Source organism: Sphaerodactylus townsendi, linkage group LG03 (assembly GCF_021028975.2).
Source record: "Sphaerodactylus townsendi isolate TG3544 linkage group LG03, MPM_Stown_v2.3, whole genome shotgun sequence".
NCBI lineage: Eukaryota > Metazoa > Chordata > Lepidosauria > Squamata > Sphaerodactylidae > Sphaerodactylus > Sphaerodactylus townsendi.
In genome coordinates, this window is record NC_059427.1 from 162,080,483 (window position 1) to 162,095,916 (window position 15,434).

The 15,434-nt window shown below is 41.5% G+C and overlaps 2 protein-coding genes across 2 annotated transcripts; one reads left to right on the forward strand and one right to left on the reverse strand.

Moving 5' to 3' along the window:
- Positions 1-5,727: 5,727 nt before the first annotated feature.
- LOC125427975 (olfactory receptor-like protein DTMT) lies at positions 5,728-6,672 on the reverse strand. Its single transcript, XM_048487543.1, has one exon. It carries the CDS (start codon positions 6,670-6,672, stop codon positions 5,728-5,730), a length of 945 nt encoding a protein of 314 aa, XP_048343500.1.
- A 7,604-nt stretch (positions 6,673-14,276) lies between these two features.
- LOC125429506 (olfactory receptor-like protein DTMT) lies at positions 14,277-15,224 on the forward strand. Its single transcript, XM_048490663.1, is given in 1 exon segment — positions 14,277-15,224. A coding segment is annotated over 1 exon segment (945 nt). The 5' UTR covers positions 14,277-14,279.
- The last annotated feature ends 210 nt before the right edge of the window (positions 15,225-15,434 follow it).

The following is a 15,434-nucleotide window of genomic DNA, read 5'->3' on the forward strand; positions in this document are numbered from 1 at the left end:
ACCTATAAATGATGGTTCTTTTAATTATGGTGGGGATTGATTGTTCTAGCTGATTTTAGTGTTTTAAATGTTATATATTTTGTTGTGAACTGCCCTGAGCCCCTCGGGGGAGGGTGGTATATAAATTTAAATAAATAAATAAATAAATAAATAAATAAATAAATAAATAAATAGGTAGGTAGGTAGGTAGGTAGGTAGATGGATGATGGGTAGGTAGGTAGGTAGGTAGGTAGGTAGGTAGGTAGGTAGGTAGATAGATAGATAGATAGATAGATAGATAGATAGATAGATAGATAGATAGATAGATAGATAGATAGATAGATAGATAGATAGATAGATAGATAGATAGATAGATAGATAGATAGATAGATAGATAGATAGATAGATAGATAGATAGATAGATAGATAGATAGATAGATAGATAGATAGATAGATATAGTGCTATCAGTCACAGACCAGGAAAAGGATTTGGGGATCTTAGTTGATAGTTCCATGGGAATGTCAACTCAATGCATGGCAGCTGTGAAAAAGGCAAACTCTATGCTGGGGATAATTAGGAAAGGAGTTGATAATGAAACTGCAAGGATTGTCATGCCCTTATATAAAGCCGTGGTGCGACCGCACTTGGAGTACTGTGTTCAGTTCTGGTTGCCACATCTCAAAAAGGATATCGAAGAGATAGAAAAAGTGCAGAGGACGACAACAAAAATGATTGAGGGACTGGAGCACCTTCCAAATGAGGAGAGGCTGCAGCATTTGGGACTCTTTAGTTTGGAGAGGAGACGTCTGAGGGGTGATATGATTGAAGTCTATAAAATTATGCATGGGGTAGAAAATGTTGACAGAGAGAAATTTTTCTCTCTTTCTCACAATACTAGAATCAGGGGATATACATTGAAAATGCTGGGGGGAAGAATTAGGACTAATAAAAGGAAACACTTCTTCACGCAACATGTGATTGGTGTTTGGAATATGCTGCCGCAGGAGGCGGTGATGGCCACTAACCTGGATAGCTTTAAAAGGGGCTTGGACAGATTTATGGAGGAAAAATCGATCTATGGATACCAATCTTGATCCTCCTTGATCTCGGATTGCAAATGCTTTAGCAGACCACGGGCTCAGGAGCAGCAGCAGCAGAAGGCCCACCACAACCTGTCCAAGCCCTTTTTACCAGGTGATCGGGAGCAACAGCCGCAGAAGACTATTGCTTTCACATCCTACATGTGAGCTCCCAAAGGCACCTGGTGGGCCACTGCGAGTAGCAGAGAGCTGGACTAGATGGACTTTGGTCTGATCCAGCTGGCTTGTTCTTATGTTCTTATGCTTTCACATCCCGCATGTGAGCTCCCAAAGGCACCTGGTGGGCCACTGTGAGTAACAGAGTGCTGGACTAGATGGACTCTGGTCTGATCCAGCAGGCTAGTTCTTATGTTCTTATGTTCTTAGATAAAATAGTCAGGAAAAGGGGAGTGAGTGTTATTTTGTGCAATTCACCTCACAGGCTTATATTCCCTTCAGGGACCAGGGCTGTCTGGTGACTGGCTCAAGGCTCCCTGAGTCTACCGCAGTGATTCCCAACCAGGGTTCCGTGGTACCCTGGGGTGCCGTGAGCATGTCCCAGGGGTACTGCGACAATGCTACTGGCCCCCCTCCCTTTTGTGGTGTTTCCCACTGGCACCAGCAAGGACATGGAGCTGGCCTAGTGGGCAGGGCCTGCCGCAAAATCAGCAGCCACTTCCCACTCCCCCACTCCCGTGCTTCCCTTCACCCTGGGAGGGGAAGGTGGGGGTGGTGGCAAGCAGGGGAACTGGGAGGGGAAGGTGGGGGGAGGATGGTAGGGGTACTGTGAGATATGAAGAGTGAGGTCAAGGGTACCGTGATGTCAACAAGGTTGGAAAACACTGGTCTACAGCAAAGGAAAACCTTGACTTTTGATTTGCAAGTAGGGTCAACACCAGGTCATGTCTTGCTGGGCTGCCTTAATGTTGAAGCACGATTGAATCAACATTATTGGATTATGGTATGAGTCATCATGGGGTTTAAGACACAGTCAGAAGATCCCACCAACCTCACCCTAGCATGCATCCTTAAAAATACGAAGGCTTTGGGATTAAGACAGTATTCTAAACAGTGGATAATCGGTTGTGGTGTGTTTTCCGGGCTGTGTGGCCATGGTCTGGTGGATCTTGTTCCTAACGTTTCTCCTGCATCTGTGGCTGGCATCTTCAGAGGTGTATCTCAGAGGGGAGTCTGTTACACACTGCGTCCAGTGAGAAGGGAATGTTTTAGTGGGGTATAAATGTTCATGTCCCCGGGTGGGGAACCAATCAGTAAGTGTTTCGGTGGAATTTGCTATGCAAAGGTGTGGTTGATAGTATAGTATTGCAGGTGGAGTTTTTCAGTCCAGGGAGTGATTCATATTTGCATTCCCTGCATCAGCAGTACTGGTTAATGCAAATCCTGTGTTTGGGTGGAGTCCATTGTCCATGAACTTAGCATGCCCTTGGCCTTTGCTTCTGGTGTTTTTAAGTACTGATAGCCAAGCTTTGTTAATTTTCAGAGTCTCTTCTTCCTTGTTGAAATTGTCTTGGTGTTTGTGAATTTCAATGGCCTCCCTGTGCTGTCTGACATAGCAACCTTCTGAATTGTCCAGAATTTCAGTGTTTTCAAATAAGATGTTATGTCCAGTTTTGTTTAACCCATGTTTCAGGATGGTTAAGCCGACAGTGTCTTTCGTGCTCCTTAATACGAGTCTGAATGCTGCGTTTTGTGGTTCCTATGTAGACCTTTCCACAGCTGCAGGGTATGCGATAGATTCCTGCAGAAGTGAGGGGGGGGGTCTCTCTTGTCCTTTGCTGAGCGTAGCATCTGCTGTATTTTCCTGGTAGGTTTGAAGATGGTTTGTAGGGTATGTTCTTTCATCAGTTTCCCTATTTGATCAGTGATTCCCTTGATGTATGGTAGAAATATTTTTCCTGTAGTGGGCTGTTTCTCCTCACTCCTCTGGGTTGCTCTTGGTCTTAAAGCTCTTCTGATTTCTGTTGGGAAGTAGCCGTTAGCCTGCAGAGCCCAGTCTGCAATATTATACTATCAACCACACCTTTGCATAGCAAGTTCCACCCAAACACTTACTGATTGGTTCCCCACCTGGGGAAATGAAAATTTATATCCCACTAAAACATTCCCTTCCCACTGGACACAGTGTCAAACAGACTTCCCTCTGTGATTCATCTCTGAAGATGCCAGTCACAGATGCAGGTGAAACGTTAGGTCCACCAGACCATGGCCACACAGCCTGGAAAACCCACCACAACCAGTAGAATCTGGCCGTGAAAGCTTTCGACAGCACAGTGGATGTATTGTCGAAGGTTTTCACGGCTGGAATCACTGAGGTGCTGTGTGGTTTCTGGGCTGTATGGCCCGTATGTGTGCTTTCCAGAGAGAATGCTGCTAGAACACGGCCATACAGCCCAGAAACCACACAGCACCTCAATACAGTGGATAATTGGGTTGTGTACTTTGAGCGATTACAGTATGATCTAAAGGATGGTGAGAAGTGCCCCCAGTATGGTAGTTTTAATTACAACATAGTATTGCAGTTACTTTTCTGACAAACTGGATGAACATGAACCTGTGGCCAGTTTTATGTCCATCACCTGGGAGGAAAATAAGTGATAGTGCCCTAAGAGAAAAATGGTTATGATAGTTCAGTCATTCAAGAGGGAGGGACAGAAGGCTAAACAAGAAGGTGCCACTCTTAAAACCACCATCAAAAGGAAGGGTATTGGCAGAGGCTGCAACATCGTGTGGCCCTAATACCATCACCACCACCATCACCCCTGGTTTATCAAGACTAAGAAGTAATCCCGACCCACAAGAAATCAGTAGTAGTAGGCAGAGAAAAAGAAAATGGGGACAGGCAAGTTCGGAAGAACTCCAAAGGGCAGCAGGGGAAACTTGAAACAACTGTAGGACAGGTCCAAAGGTCAGATAAATGCACCTAGGAGCAAACTTGTGTATGCGAGGAATGCATAGACCTGGAGAAGTTCCTTTTCTTTGTCTTTCCAAAAGTAATTATGCTTCTCCATCCAGTAAGGTAAACTGATACCCATGTGGAATATATGGGGGAAGTCTGGTTGGCATACTGGAGTCTTCTTTTCCTCATATTTGATTTATACAACTGGAAAGACAAAAATCCTAGATAATTGATAGATCCAGAGAACATGAGATGATTAATGGAAATGATTTTTGTTACCCATGACGCAACATATAAAGATATTCAACAGCTGCTGAGGGCATTGCTAACAGCAGACAAAAGGATTTTGGTCCTGGGGTCAGCAAGGTCCTATGCAGGGATTGTGGTTGCAGATGTTTCCCCGGGCACCATTTCCCCCTAATACGCCTCTGCAACCCTAGCTCAAGTTTAGCACATGCAGCAGTGGATATAACTGACCAGATTGCAATCCATCCATCACAGGATATAACTGACCAGATTGCAATTTCTTTCTTTCTTTCTTTCTTTCTTTCTTTCTTTCTTTCTTTCTTTCTTTCTTTCTTTCTTTCTTTCTTTCTTTCTTTCTTTCTTTCTTTCTTTCCTTCCTTCCTTCCTTCCTTCCTTCCTTCCGTCCTTCCGTCCTTCCTTCCTTCCTTCCGTCCTTCCGTCCTTCCGTCCTTCCGTCATCTGCCTGCCTGCCTGCCTGCCTGCCTGCTTATCTTCTTTTTAAAGAAATAGCAAACTCAGACCTCAGTCTTATTAGGATAAGACAGGGTAAGGGTTTGCTTGGGTTGTTTTCAAAAGCTGGAAAATGTCAATAAAATTTAAGTCATAAAATAAATTCTTATTTCTGATGTCAATGAACACGGGTCTGCATGTTTTCATGCAGCCTGAGGACTCATTTGTTGTTTAAGAAGCAAGGATATTTTTCCTTTTTTGTGTATTGAATTTATTATTAATGTTTAAAGACTTACAAAGATTTTTAAAACACACAGAAGAAAAAGTACACATAACAGGGCTCCCAATTTCATCTGTACTTAAAAGTTCACTACTTGCTCTCTAGTTACAATAGTAAAATTAATTCTAAATTATTATTACTAATAACTTTCACATTTCACCGTATATTTTTAATTCTTCTATGCCTCAGATCCACAGATTATAAATTCATTTTTTCTGTTTTATGCAAAATGCCTGTCAGAAGTTTCCAATTATCAATGAGGATATTTTCCTTTGACAATAAAAAAACATTTATTTTTTTCCATGTTAAATAGCAACAAACTGAAAATATCTAAAACAAAACGTATGCCACATGGCATTTTAAAAAATATTTCCCTTCCAATTACAAAATGGATCATCATTATTGATAGCATGGGTTAAGCTAGAGGGGAATCCAATAAAGTGGACAAGGAAACTCCTCAGATGTTTATAGGGGAGGATCTGTACCTCAAAGAATACCCAATATGGAGAACCGGATTTGATTCCCCCCTCCTCCACCTAAGTGACAGAGGCTTATCTGGTGAACTAGATGTGTTTCCACACTCCTACATTCCTGCTGGGTGACCTTGGGCTAGTCACAGTTCTTTAGAACTCTCTCAGCCTCACCTACTTCACCAGGTGTCTGTTGTGGGGAGGAGAAGGGAAAGGAGCTTGTAAACCACCTTGAGTTTCCTTACATGAGAGAAAGGTGGGATATATATCCAAAACTCCTCTTCTTCTTCAATCACAAATCTCCATCAGTTCAGCCATTGCAAAACTATTGAAAATGCTTTCTTCAGGGCTGCCTTCATGTCATTGTTCCTGAGGGTGTAGATGAAGGGATTCACCATGGGATTCACCATGGTATACATCATGGCAGCCCAGGTGTCTTGGCGTTCCACCAGATTAGAATTTGGTTTGAAATAAACAAAGCTGATGCCACCAAAGTACATGACCACCACACAAACGTGGGACCCACATGTGGAGAAAGCCTTGCGCTTGGCAATAGCTGATGGAATCTTCATGATGGTGAAAAAGATGAACACATAGGAAATAATAATAAGCACAAATGGCCCCAGGATCTCCACCATTCCCTCAGTCATCAATACTAGATCTATGATGTAGGAGTCAGAGCAAGAAACATCCAGAACAGGGTAAAGGTCACAGAAAAACTGAGGAATCTCCCCAGGATCACAGAATTCAACACGGGACATCAAAAATGTATAAATTGCTGAGTGGAACATGGTGATAGTCCAGGACATAGTGACCATTTGAAGGCAACGTTTATGGTTCATAATGGAGGAATAGTACAGTGGGCGGCAAATTGCCACAAAGCGGTCGTAGGCCATGGAAGCCAGAATGTAGCTATCTGCATTACCAATAAAGATAGCAACAAACATCTGGGCTAGACAGCCATAATAGGATATGGTCTTTTTCTGAGATAGCAAGTTCTGTAGCACTTTGGGGACTATGGAGCTGGCGAAACCCAAATCAGCTACTGCAAGGTGACTGAGGAAGAAATACATGGGGGTTTGGTGGAGGTGCCTATCAGAGCGGATCAACAAGATGATGGTTGCATTCCCCAGAATGGTGAGCAAATACATAAGGAGGAAAAGTGGGAAGAGGAGTTTTTCAACCTCTGGGTCAGATGAGAATCCATGGAGGTAGAATTCGGAGACCAGTGTGGTGTTCTTGTGATTCATTGGTCCGATGCCGCTATAAGGGTGATAAGAAGAAGAATAGCAGAGAAGCCCACAGCCCAAGATTCAGCTGAGGAACTCCGAGGCATGCAATCCTCCCACCATCATCTTGCTACACAGTTTTCAGAGCAGAAATTGAACTGCCAATCAAACACATTCATTTGGAAGGGGGCAGTTTTGAACAAAGACACAGTAAGTCATCACAGGGTGCTTAATTTCATCTCTGCTGCTGCCCCCTTTTGCTCCAATTCTTCCCCATGTTCTGGCCCAGCATTTTGAAGACATTTTTTGTCTACTTATAACACTGTCCTCCTATTAATTTAGTTTGGACAAACAGCCTTTAGGATTTATTGCAGTATTTGCATGTAATGTATAATTTCCACAAAACATGCCTACTGCAGGGACCATGCTACGCAAAAGGGGAAGGTACACACCAAAGTGAAAATGAAGAAAGCACCAGGCTACAATAATAACTTCAAAAATTAGTTCTCCCACTGGAGTAGCAATTTACTTATAAGTAAACCAAAATAATTTTATAATTTTACAAACAGTAACAAAATGTTTTGGAAAAATTGTTTACATTCTCCCATTGGAGTAATATATATATATATACACAAATTAGAACGGCACGGCAATATAATCTAAATACAATTATAACATTTCGAGAAGCATAAGAACAAACTAATTGCAGAGCGTTGTCCTCCCTGATTATAGATTGAAAATCCATTGTAGATTGTACATTGAAAAACTGCCTTTAACAGCCGTGAAGTTTAACGAGGCCAGTTAATTATCTAGATCCTGGCTAGCTGTTATAATTGTATTTAGATTATATTGCCGTGCCATTCTAATTTGTGTATATATATATATTACTCCAATGGGAGAATGTAAACAATTTTTCCAAAACATTTTGTTACTGTTTGTAAAATTATAAAATTATTTTGGTTTACTTATAAGTAAGTGGGAAAACTAATTTTTGAAGTTGTTATTGTAGCCTGGTGGGTACAAGTTTTCTTCATTTTCACTGCAGGGACCAGGCATCAGATGTGGCCCATGCATCAAACTTAAACCAGTTTCAAAGGTGGCTACCCCATGAGTAACCCAGGAAAGTTAGACATTAATAGTGTGATAGAGCCTGGGAATTCTGAGTGTCATGAGATTTTGGCTAAGCATTTGTATTATTATGAACACCTATTGGGAAGTTTCCAAACCATCGCTATGAAGCACACCACGCATTTTCCCCACTCTCCCTAAACCATTTTGAATGCCCAAGACTTCCAAATAATTTCACCTTGTTTCTTCTTTCCTTCTGCCAGTATGAAAAAAAAATTGATTTCAGTGGTGGCCAATAACATGAACAGCAACAGAGGGGCAGAAGGCTGGTTAAATGTTTAATAGAAAAATCTCAATGTGGCAGCAGCTGTGGCAACAGCAGGTGATAACACATAAGGATGAAGCTCAGAATAGCTGAGATGGTTCTGGGAAGTACTAAATATATTTTCTCCTTTGTCTCTGTCACTGCCTGATGACACACTATTGGATAGAGAGTTCTCTACCCTAATCACCACAGCCAAGAAAACGTGTTCCCCCTGTATTTTTCTTTCCCATTTGAACGGGGCCACTTGGCACACTACCTGTATTGCTTAATAAACCCCGTTCAAAGGAGAGCCATAATGCTCACCAGGTTCAATGTTATGCCTTCTGCCTTGTTGCATGGCAGATTTAATAAGCAAGAAAAGGCTAAAAGATTGTGCCCATGTAACGATGGCTCAGTTGAATCTCTGGCCCACCAATTACTACACTGTCTCAGATTCAAGGAAATCAAATCCAAGTATGTGAATCTTACTCCTTTACATTTACCCCATCTCCCTGATTTAATTAGATCACACTACTTGTTGGACAACCCTGATCCTTCTCTCTGTATGATAGTGGCAGACTTTCTCCTGGAAATTACCAAACGCCAGTAGATTTCCTTCGACCTAACATTTATTTCCTGTTTTGTATATGCTTTTTAATCCATTTTTATTGTTGTTGTACTGTTGTCTATGCCAATAAAGGCTTGCTTGAATCCTGATGACACACACCAGTAAGGACATCGGAGGGGACTCCCTGCTGGTCAGTTCTCAGCAGTAGCATCTCCTTCCTAGATGCCACATGAACAATACTACTACTAACTGTTCCCAGAGGAAGGGAGGATGATGGTTCGGATGAGTGGTAGCTTGCTGGCCTGTTCTTAATGGCTTCTGTGAATGAATACATAGTTTTATTGTTTCATTTGGATTGTGAGCTGCCATGGGTAAGTCTGATTGGAGAAGGGCATGGGCATTTTCTAAACAAATACGTTCTAACACGAAGTATGATTCTCTCATATCCCGCTGGTGAAACTCCAGTGGCTGAAAATGGTTACCTCTGTTTACCTGCCTCGAAATCTAGAAGAGTAATGAAGGTGAGATGTAATTATCCATGGAGAAAATAAACTGAGATTATTTAATGTACCACATGGCAGACTGTGTAGCATCTCTGAATCGACCTAAAAAAACTCCCTAGTCTGAACTCTCTTCTATGTCCTTAACCAGGACAAAACATCCATTCACCAGCAGATTTTTGCCAGGAATGTTGTTGCAAATTTTCTCTGTTGTTGGATGGTTCTAAAAGATTTTCCTTTGTGGAGAACATCTTAAATAGTGCTCAGAGAAAGGGGGCCTTAGTAGGGTTACTGACTGTCGGAACCTTACCGTGCACAGTGTTCCTACTTACCAAGCTGATTAATATTGTTCAAAATATCTCTTCTCTTTCCAGAAGCAAGAATTGGAATTGTGTATGTGTCGTCGATGTAGCCACTCTGAAGGCTGCAGAGAGCTTCGTGCAGGGAGCTTTCTCTGTGGAGCAGATCTGATGCATACTTCACTGTGGCATGAGAAGGCTGAGATGAGATGGTTTCACCAGCTTTTCTTCATGTCTTTGTGCTCTTGGGATTGTGGATGGCACAACTGGGTTTTCTCTTGAGAGACCCTTTAGGGACTAGCTCAGAGACATCATCTCAAGGTCTTAGCCAATTAACCTAATGTTTACAAGCAATCCCCACTCTGCCATGGAAGCATGATCCAATTATACACTCAGCCTACCCTGTTTCCCCGAATATAAGACATCCCCTGAAAATAAGACGTAGTCGAGGTTTTGCTGAAGTGCGAAATATAAGGCATCCCCCGAAAGTAAGATGTAGCAAAGGTTTTGTTTGGAAGCATGCCCGACGAACAGAACACAGAAAAATAAGACATCCCCTGAAAATAAGACATAGCGCATCTTTGGGAGCAAAAATTAATATAAGACACTGTCTTATTTTCGGGGAAACACAGTAATTTACCATACAGGTTATTGGTCAATCTACATGAAGCAAAAAATAAAACTGTCAGATCCTGGAGCTCCCCCCCCCTTTGTTCTTTTATAACTTATAACAATTCAGAAATAGGTATACTTTTATTCAGAATGTCTCTATGGTCCTTTCTGCAGTACGGAAAGGGCGCCCCTGCACCGGCTGCTATGTATAGGGTTTAAGTTATGCATTTCATATTTTGTGTTTTGTTGTACACAGCCCAGAGCCCTCTGGGGGCGGGTGGTTCCTAAATCTAATGATAGATAGATAGATAGATAGATAGATAGATAGATAGATAGATAGATAGATAGATAGATAGATAGATAGATAGATAGATAGATAGATAGATAGATAGATAGATAGATAGATAGATAGATAGATAGATAGATAGATAGATAGATAGATAGATAGATAGATAGATAGATAGATAGATAGATAGATAGATAGATAGATGGATAGATGGATGGATGGATGGATGGATGGATGGATGGATGGATGGATGGATGGATGGATGGATGGATGGATGGATGGATGGATGGATGGATGGATGGATGGATGGATGGATGGATATCATCCAAGAACATCCAGTCCCTAAACCAAACTAATCCTGATGCTTTATAATATAGTTCTAAATTAGGTAAACTAAGTCCTCCTCTTTTAGTTGTGTCACACAATACTTTATATTTGATTCTGGGATTCCTTTTTCCTCAGATAAACTTCACCAAATCTTTCCTACATTTTTCAAAAGAAGTTTTAGAAATAAAAATCGGTAAATTTTCTATTTCAAATGTTACCTATACATATGCATGAAAAGATTATTAATTTGATGATGATTAAGATATAAGAAACTTACCAGTAAGGACAGTGTAGAGTGGATGGACAGAAGATAGCGATTTAAAGATTTTGTGATAATTTCTCTGATAATATTAGAACAGTGGTGGCGAACCTATGGCACAGGTGCAAATCGCCGCCCCCCCCCCCCCACACACACACATCTAGACTGGCCTGGGCCACTGGGCTTGATTATTAGCATTAAACCTAAGACCTAGTTTGGGGAAGCAGTGTAGGTAACCCTGTTAAGCGCTGTTAAACCCCACTGATTTTCATGTGAAGAACTAAAGCATGATCCTTTATCTGGGACTAAGCTCGGTTGCTGGCAATGGGGCTTGCTTCTGAGTAAACCCTGCTAGGGTTGTGATTCACCCGTTTGAAGCGTTGCACAGTTGCTTCAAAGCAAAGCCACCGACTACCACCAAGCTTACTCCCGAGAAACGCATGCCTCGGAGCCAACTGTTTTTTTTCTAAACTAAAACCTCAGTATTCAGGTTAAATTGCCGTGTTGGCACTTTGCGATAAATAAGTGGGTTCCGGGTTGCAATTTGGGCACTCGGTCTCGAAAAGGTTCGCCATCACTGTATTAGAATGTCATATTGGGATCCACTATGTTATAATCATATTAATGCAATTTGGGGTAGATGCTTCTGCAATTCACTCAAGACTTGAGAGCTATGAAGCAGGACTTCAATCAAGCTCGTGTTTTAATTAAATTTTGTCCTGTTTTGTATGCCAATACAAGCCACCTTGTACTTTGTACCATGTTTTGATTATATAAGTTCTTCTTAATAATGATACTTTTATTCTTTTCCATTGTTCCAAAGTATTTTTGTCTCTTTCCATAGTTCTATGTAATTGTCTTCAAATAAGTTGTTTTTATTTCTAAGCCATATTCCCAGATATTTGGCTCTCTTAGATAGTTCAAAGCCCGTGTGTTGGAATGATTCCTCTTTTTCCTGTTGTGACATATTCATTGTTAAGACTTTTGTTTTTTCTCTGTTGATTTTAAGCCCAGCCAGGTTCCTGAAATCTTCAATTATATTTATTACCCTTTTGATTTTCTCTTTTGTGGGATTTTCTATAAGCAATGACACATCATCAGCAAAAGCTTTATATTTATAATTTTGGCCTCTGATCAATAATCCTTTTTTACATTTGGTCCTTTTCCATTTTTAAAATCAACATCTCAAAATATAATATAAAAAGTAAGGGGGAAAGAGGACACTCTGGTCTAGTTCCTTTTGTTACCATGGCCTTCATCCCCTGCCTTAGGAAATATTGGATTTCATATTTTTCATATTGTTTCTAATGCTATGTGCTGCAAAATGCCAGTTTCCTTGTTTGAATGGGTGGATAGCAGAGTGTCCAAACTGAGAGCAAGCCTAAGGCAAAACAGTCTGTTTGATTAGATTTGTGAGTTACTCCAGGCAATTATCTGGAAGCCTCATTAACTATGGACATGATCTTGATTACCACACCTTGCTAAAATGCTGTAAGACAAAAGAATATGGAAAGCCACCTTGGTATCAGATGCTGCATTTTCACTATCTCTTCTAGAAACCATGTCAGCAACAGATGGTTGCTTCTTTGCATTTTCTCCACCCATTGTTATGTCTCTCTTAAACCACTCACCCTGTCCTAATCTGATGTCTCTGCCAAATCTGAATAACCTGGGCAGTGTCTCTACAGAGTTACTCTGCATAAAGCCATTCTCTGCTTCCTGTCTTAATCTAAGAGCAATTGACCCCCATTGCTCCGGATACTTAGAACAATAGATAGAGCTGATTAATTAGCTCAGCCCTGCAATCCCAGCATGGAAACCCAGAAAATCCAGGAATAGAAACTTACAGGAATAGAAACTTACTAGCTCCCGCCCCAAACTGCTCACAGGGGTATAAAAATACAGTGCACCCAAAGTTCCACGTTCTTCTTAATGCTGGTTCTTTACTCTAGCGCTAGCTGGCTAGCTAGCCAGCTCCTGCTGCTGGTTTAAGTTCTCAATGCTGGCTCTCAATGCTTGCTCAAGCCCTCCAGGCTGGCTCCAGCTGCTGCTGGCTCCAGCTGCTGCTGGCCCCCACTCTCCATGCTGGCATAGGAATCCCTGCCTTCTACAAGAACTTCTTCAGCTGAATTTAGGTAACGTATAGTCCCTGTTTCCCCAACTCCCTGCGCTATCCTCCCACCTATCTTCTCCTCCCTGTTTATATCCTAGGAACTGTGTGTATGTGCCTTGACGTCTTACTGTGTGATTGTTTGCAACCAAAATTTATATAAAAATATTTAAACTGCAATTTGGTCTTTTGTGAATTCTCTGCAGATACGTTTCAAGCCATTTCTGGTATACAAAGTCTTTAAAAGATCCCTACCCAGCCTGCCTCTCGCATTGCTAAGCCAAGTTATTTTCCCCATTGCTACTTAAATAGTTGTGTGCTGTTACACTCTTAGCAGCTGGTGGAGATTCCTTAAAAATAAGTTCACAACCTGTGAAAGCTGGGTAACACTTTGGATATTCTAAATGGTTTTGAAATGGTCCTGTTTATTATTAATTGTGCTTTTTGAACTGAATAAATAGTTTATAGTAAGTTTACCTATTATAACAATTTTCTTCAGCTAATTTGCTATGCCTTTGGGGGTTTGTCTCAGAACTATTCCTCAAGGATGGCTCAGGAGAAAACCTGGCTGAGCTGCCTTCTGAGTTTCACAGACCCAAGAGACCCAAAGCAAAAACAAAAGCTTGTGATGGTACCATGCCACCACTGTTTCAGGCAACATCACAATAGATGTCAGATCTCCTCCACAGATGGAGGAAGCCTGCATTAACTGGGAGAGGAAGTCACATGTCTGCTCACAAACTCCACTGCTACTGCAAGCAGAAAGCATCTTTTGGGTTGCATTCACCAATTCAGTAAGTAACAACATTTCCATGCAGTAGAAAGTTTCTACCACAAGTAAACATAACACAATTCTCTTATTCAAACGTTAGAGAGCTATAAAATCATATAAAAGTGTAATTATTTGTTAACAGTTCATAGAAGTCAACGTAATTTATTCTATCATTTAAAAGAATTATTGATTATATATGTTGATTATATAAATATAGAAAGAACCTATATAATATATGGGAGTGACATTTTGTACCTTTGTCCTCTAGATCCAACCCTGGGCACCGCTTGTGCCCTTAGAAGAGAAAATTGTGGGCCTTGGAATTTATCAGCCTACATCAGCTGCGGGTCTCTAGTTTTCCTGCTATCTCTTCAGCACAATTGGTCCAATGAATCAAAGGCCCCTTCCATGCACGGAAAATAATGCATTTTCAAACCACCTTCACAACTGTTTGCAAGTGGATTTTGCTATTCCGCACAGCTTCAAAGAGCACTGAAAGCAGTTTGAAAGTGCATTATCCTGCATGTGCGGAATGAGTCAAAGAAATACAAGTGATGTTTCTGAATTCTACCTTCGTGGTTTTCCATTCCAGCCTGAGGTCCAAAGACTCTTCTTCCCACTCTTCCTTTCCATCTATCTGCTCACCCTGCTGGGGAATGTAACAATCATCTTGTTGATCCACTCTGATATGCAGCTCCGCCAGACTCCGATGTACTTCCTTCTGAGTCACCTTGCCCTGGCTGATCTTGGTTTTACCTCCACCACCATTCCCAAGACACTAGATAATTTGCTGTCTCAGAAGAGGACTATCTCCTACTGAGGTTGTCTAGCCCAGATGTATTTCTATATGTCTTTTGGCAACTCAGACAGCTTCCTACTGGCTTCCATGGCCTATGACCGCTATGTGGCTATCTGCTGGCCACTGCGCTATTCTACCATGATGAATCACAAACGTTGCCTCCAGTTGGCCACAGTGTCGTGGGTGATTCCCACAATTCACTCATTGCTTTATACTTCTTTGGTGTCCCACCTTGACTTCTGTGACTCTGGAGAGATCCCTCATTTTTTCTGTGACCTTTACCCCGTTCTGGATGTCTCTTGCTCTGATACAAGCACCATAGAAATGCTACTAGTGACAGAGGGGGTAGTGGAGATCCTGGGGCCTTCTGCGCTCATTATCACTTCATACGCCTTCATCTTCTTCACCATCATGAAAATCCCGTCAGCTGTTGGGAAGCTCAAGGCTTTTCCCACATGTGGGTCCCACATTTGTGTGGTGGTCTTGTTCTATGGCACTGTAAGCTGGGTGTATTTCAAACCAAATTCAAAGAACTCAGACCGCAAAGACACAGTGGCAGCTGTGATGTATACAATGGTGACCCCCATGTTGAATCCATTCATATACAGCCTTAGGAACAGTGAGATGAAGGCATCCATGAAGAGGGTAATTAAGAGGCATTTTCATTAATTTCATCAGGAGTCAAATTATATATGTGTTTTCGGTCTTCTCACATTCCATGGGAAACAGGGAATGGGTTTTATGGCAGGAATTCTAAGAGAATAAATGTAACTGTATTTCCATAGCCTAACAGAACTGGCTTTGCAAAGTTCAAAAGTTTAAAGGGTTCAATGAAGACTTCTGATCAAGCACCCAGAGTCTGTTTATTGACTCCACTTG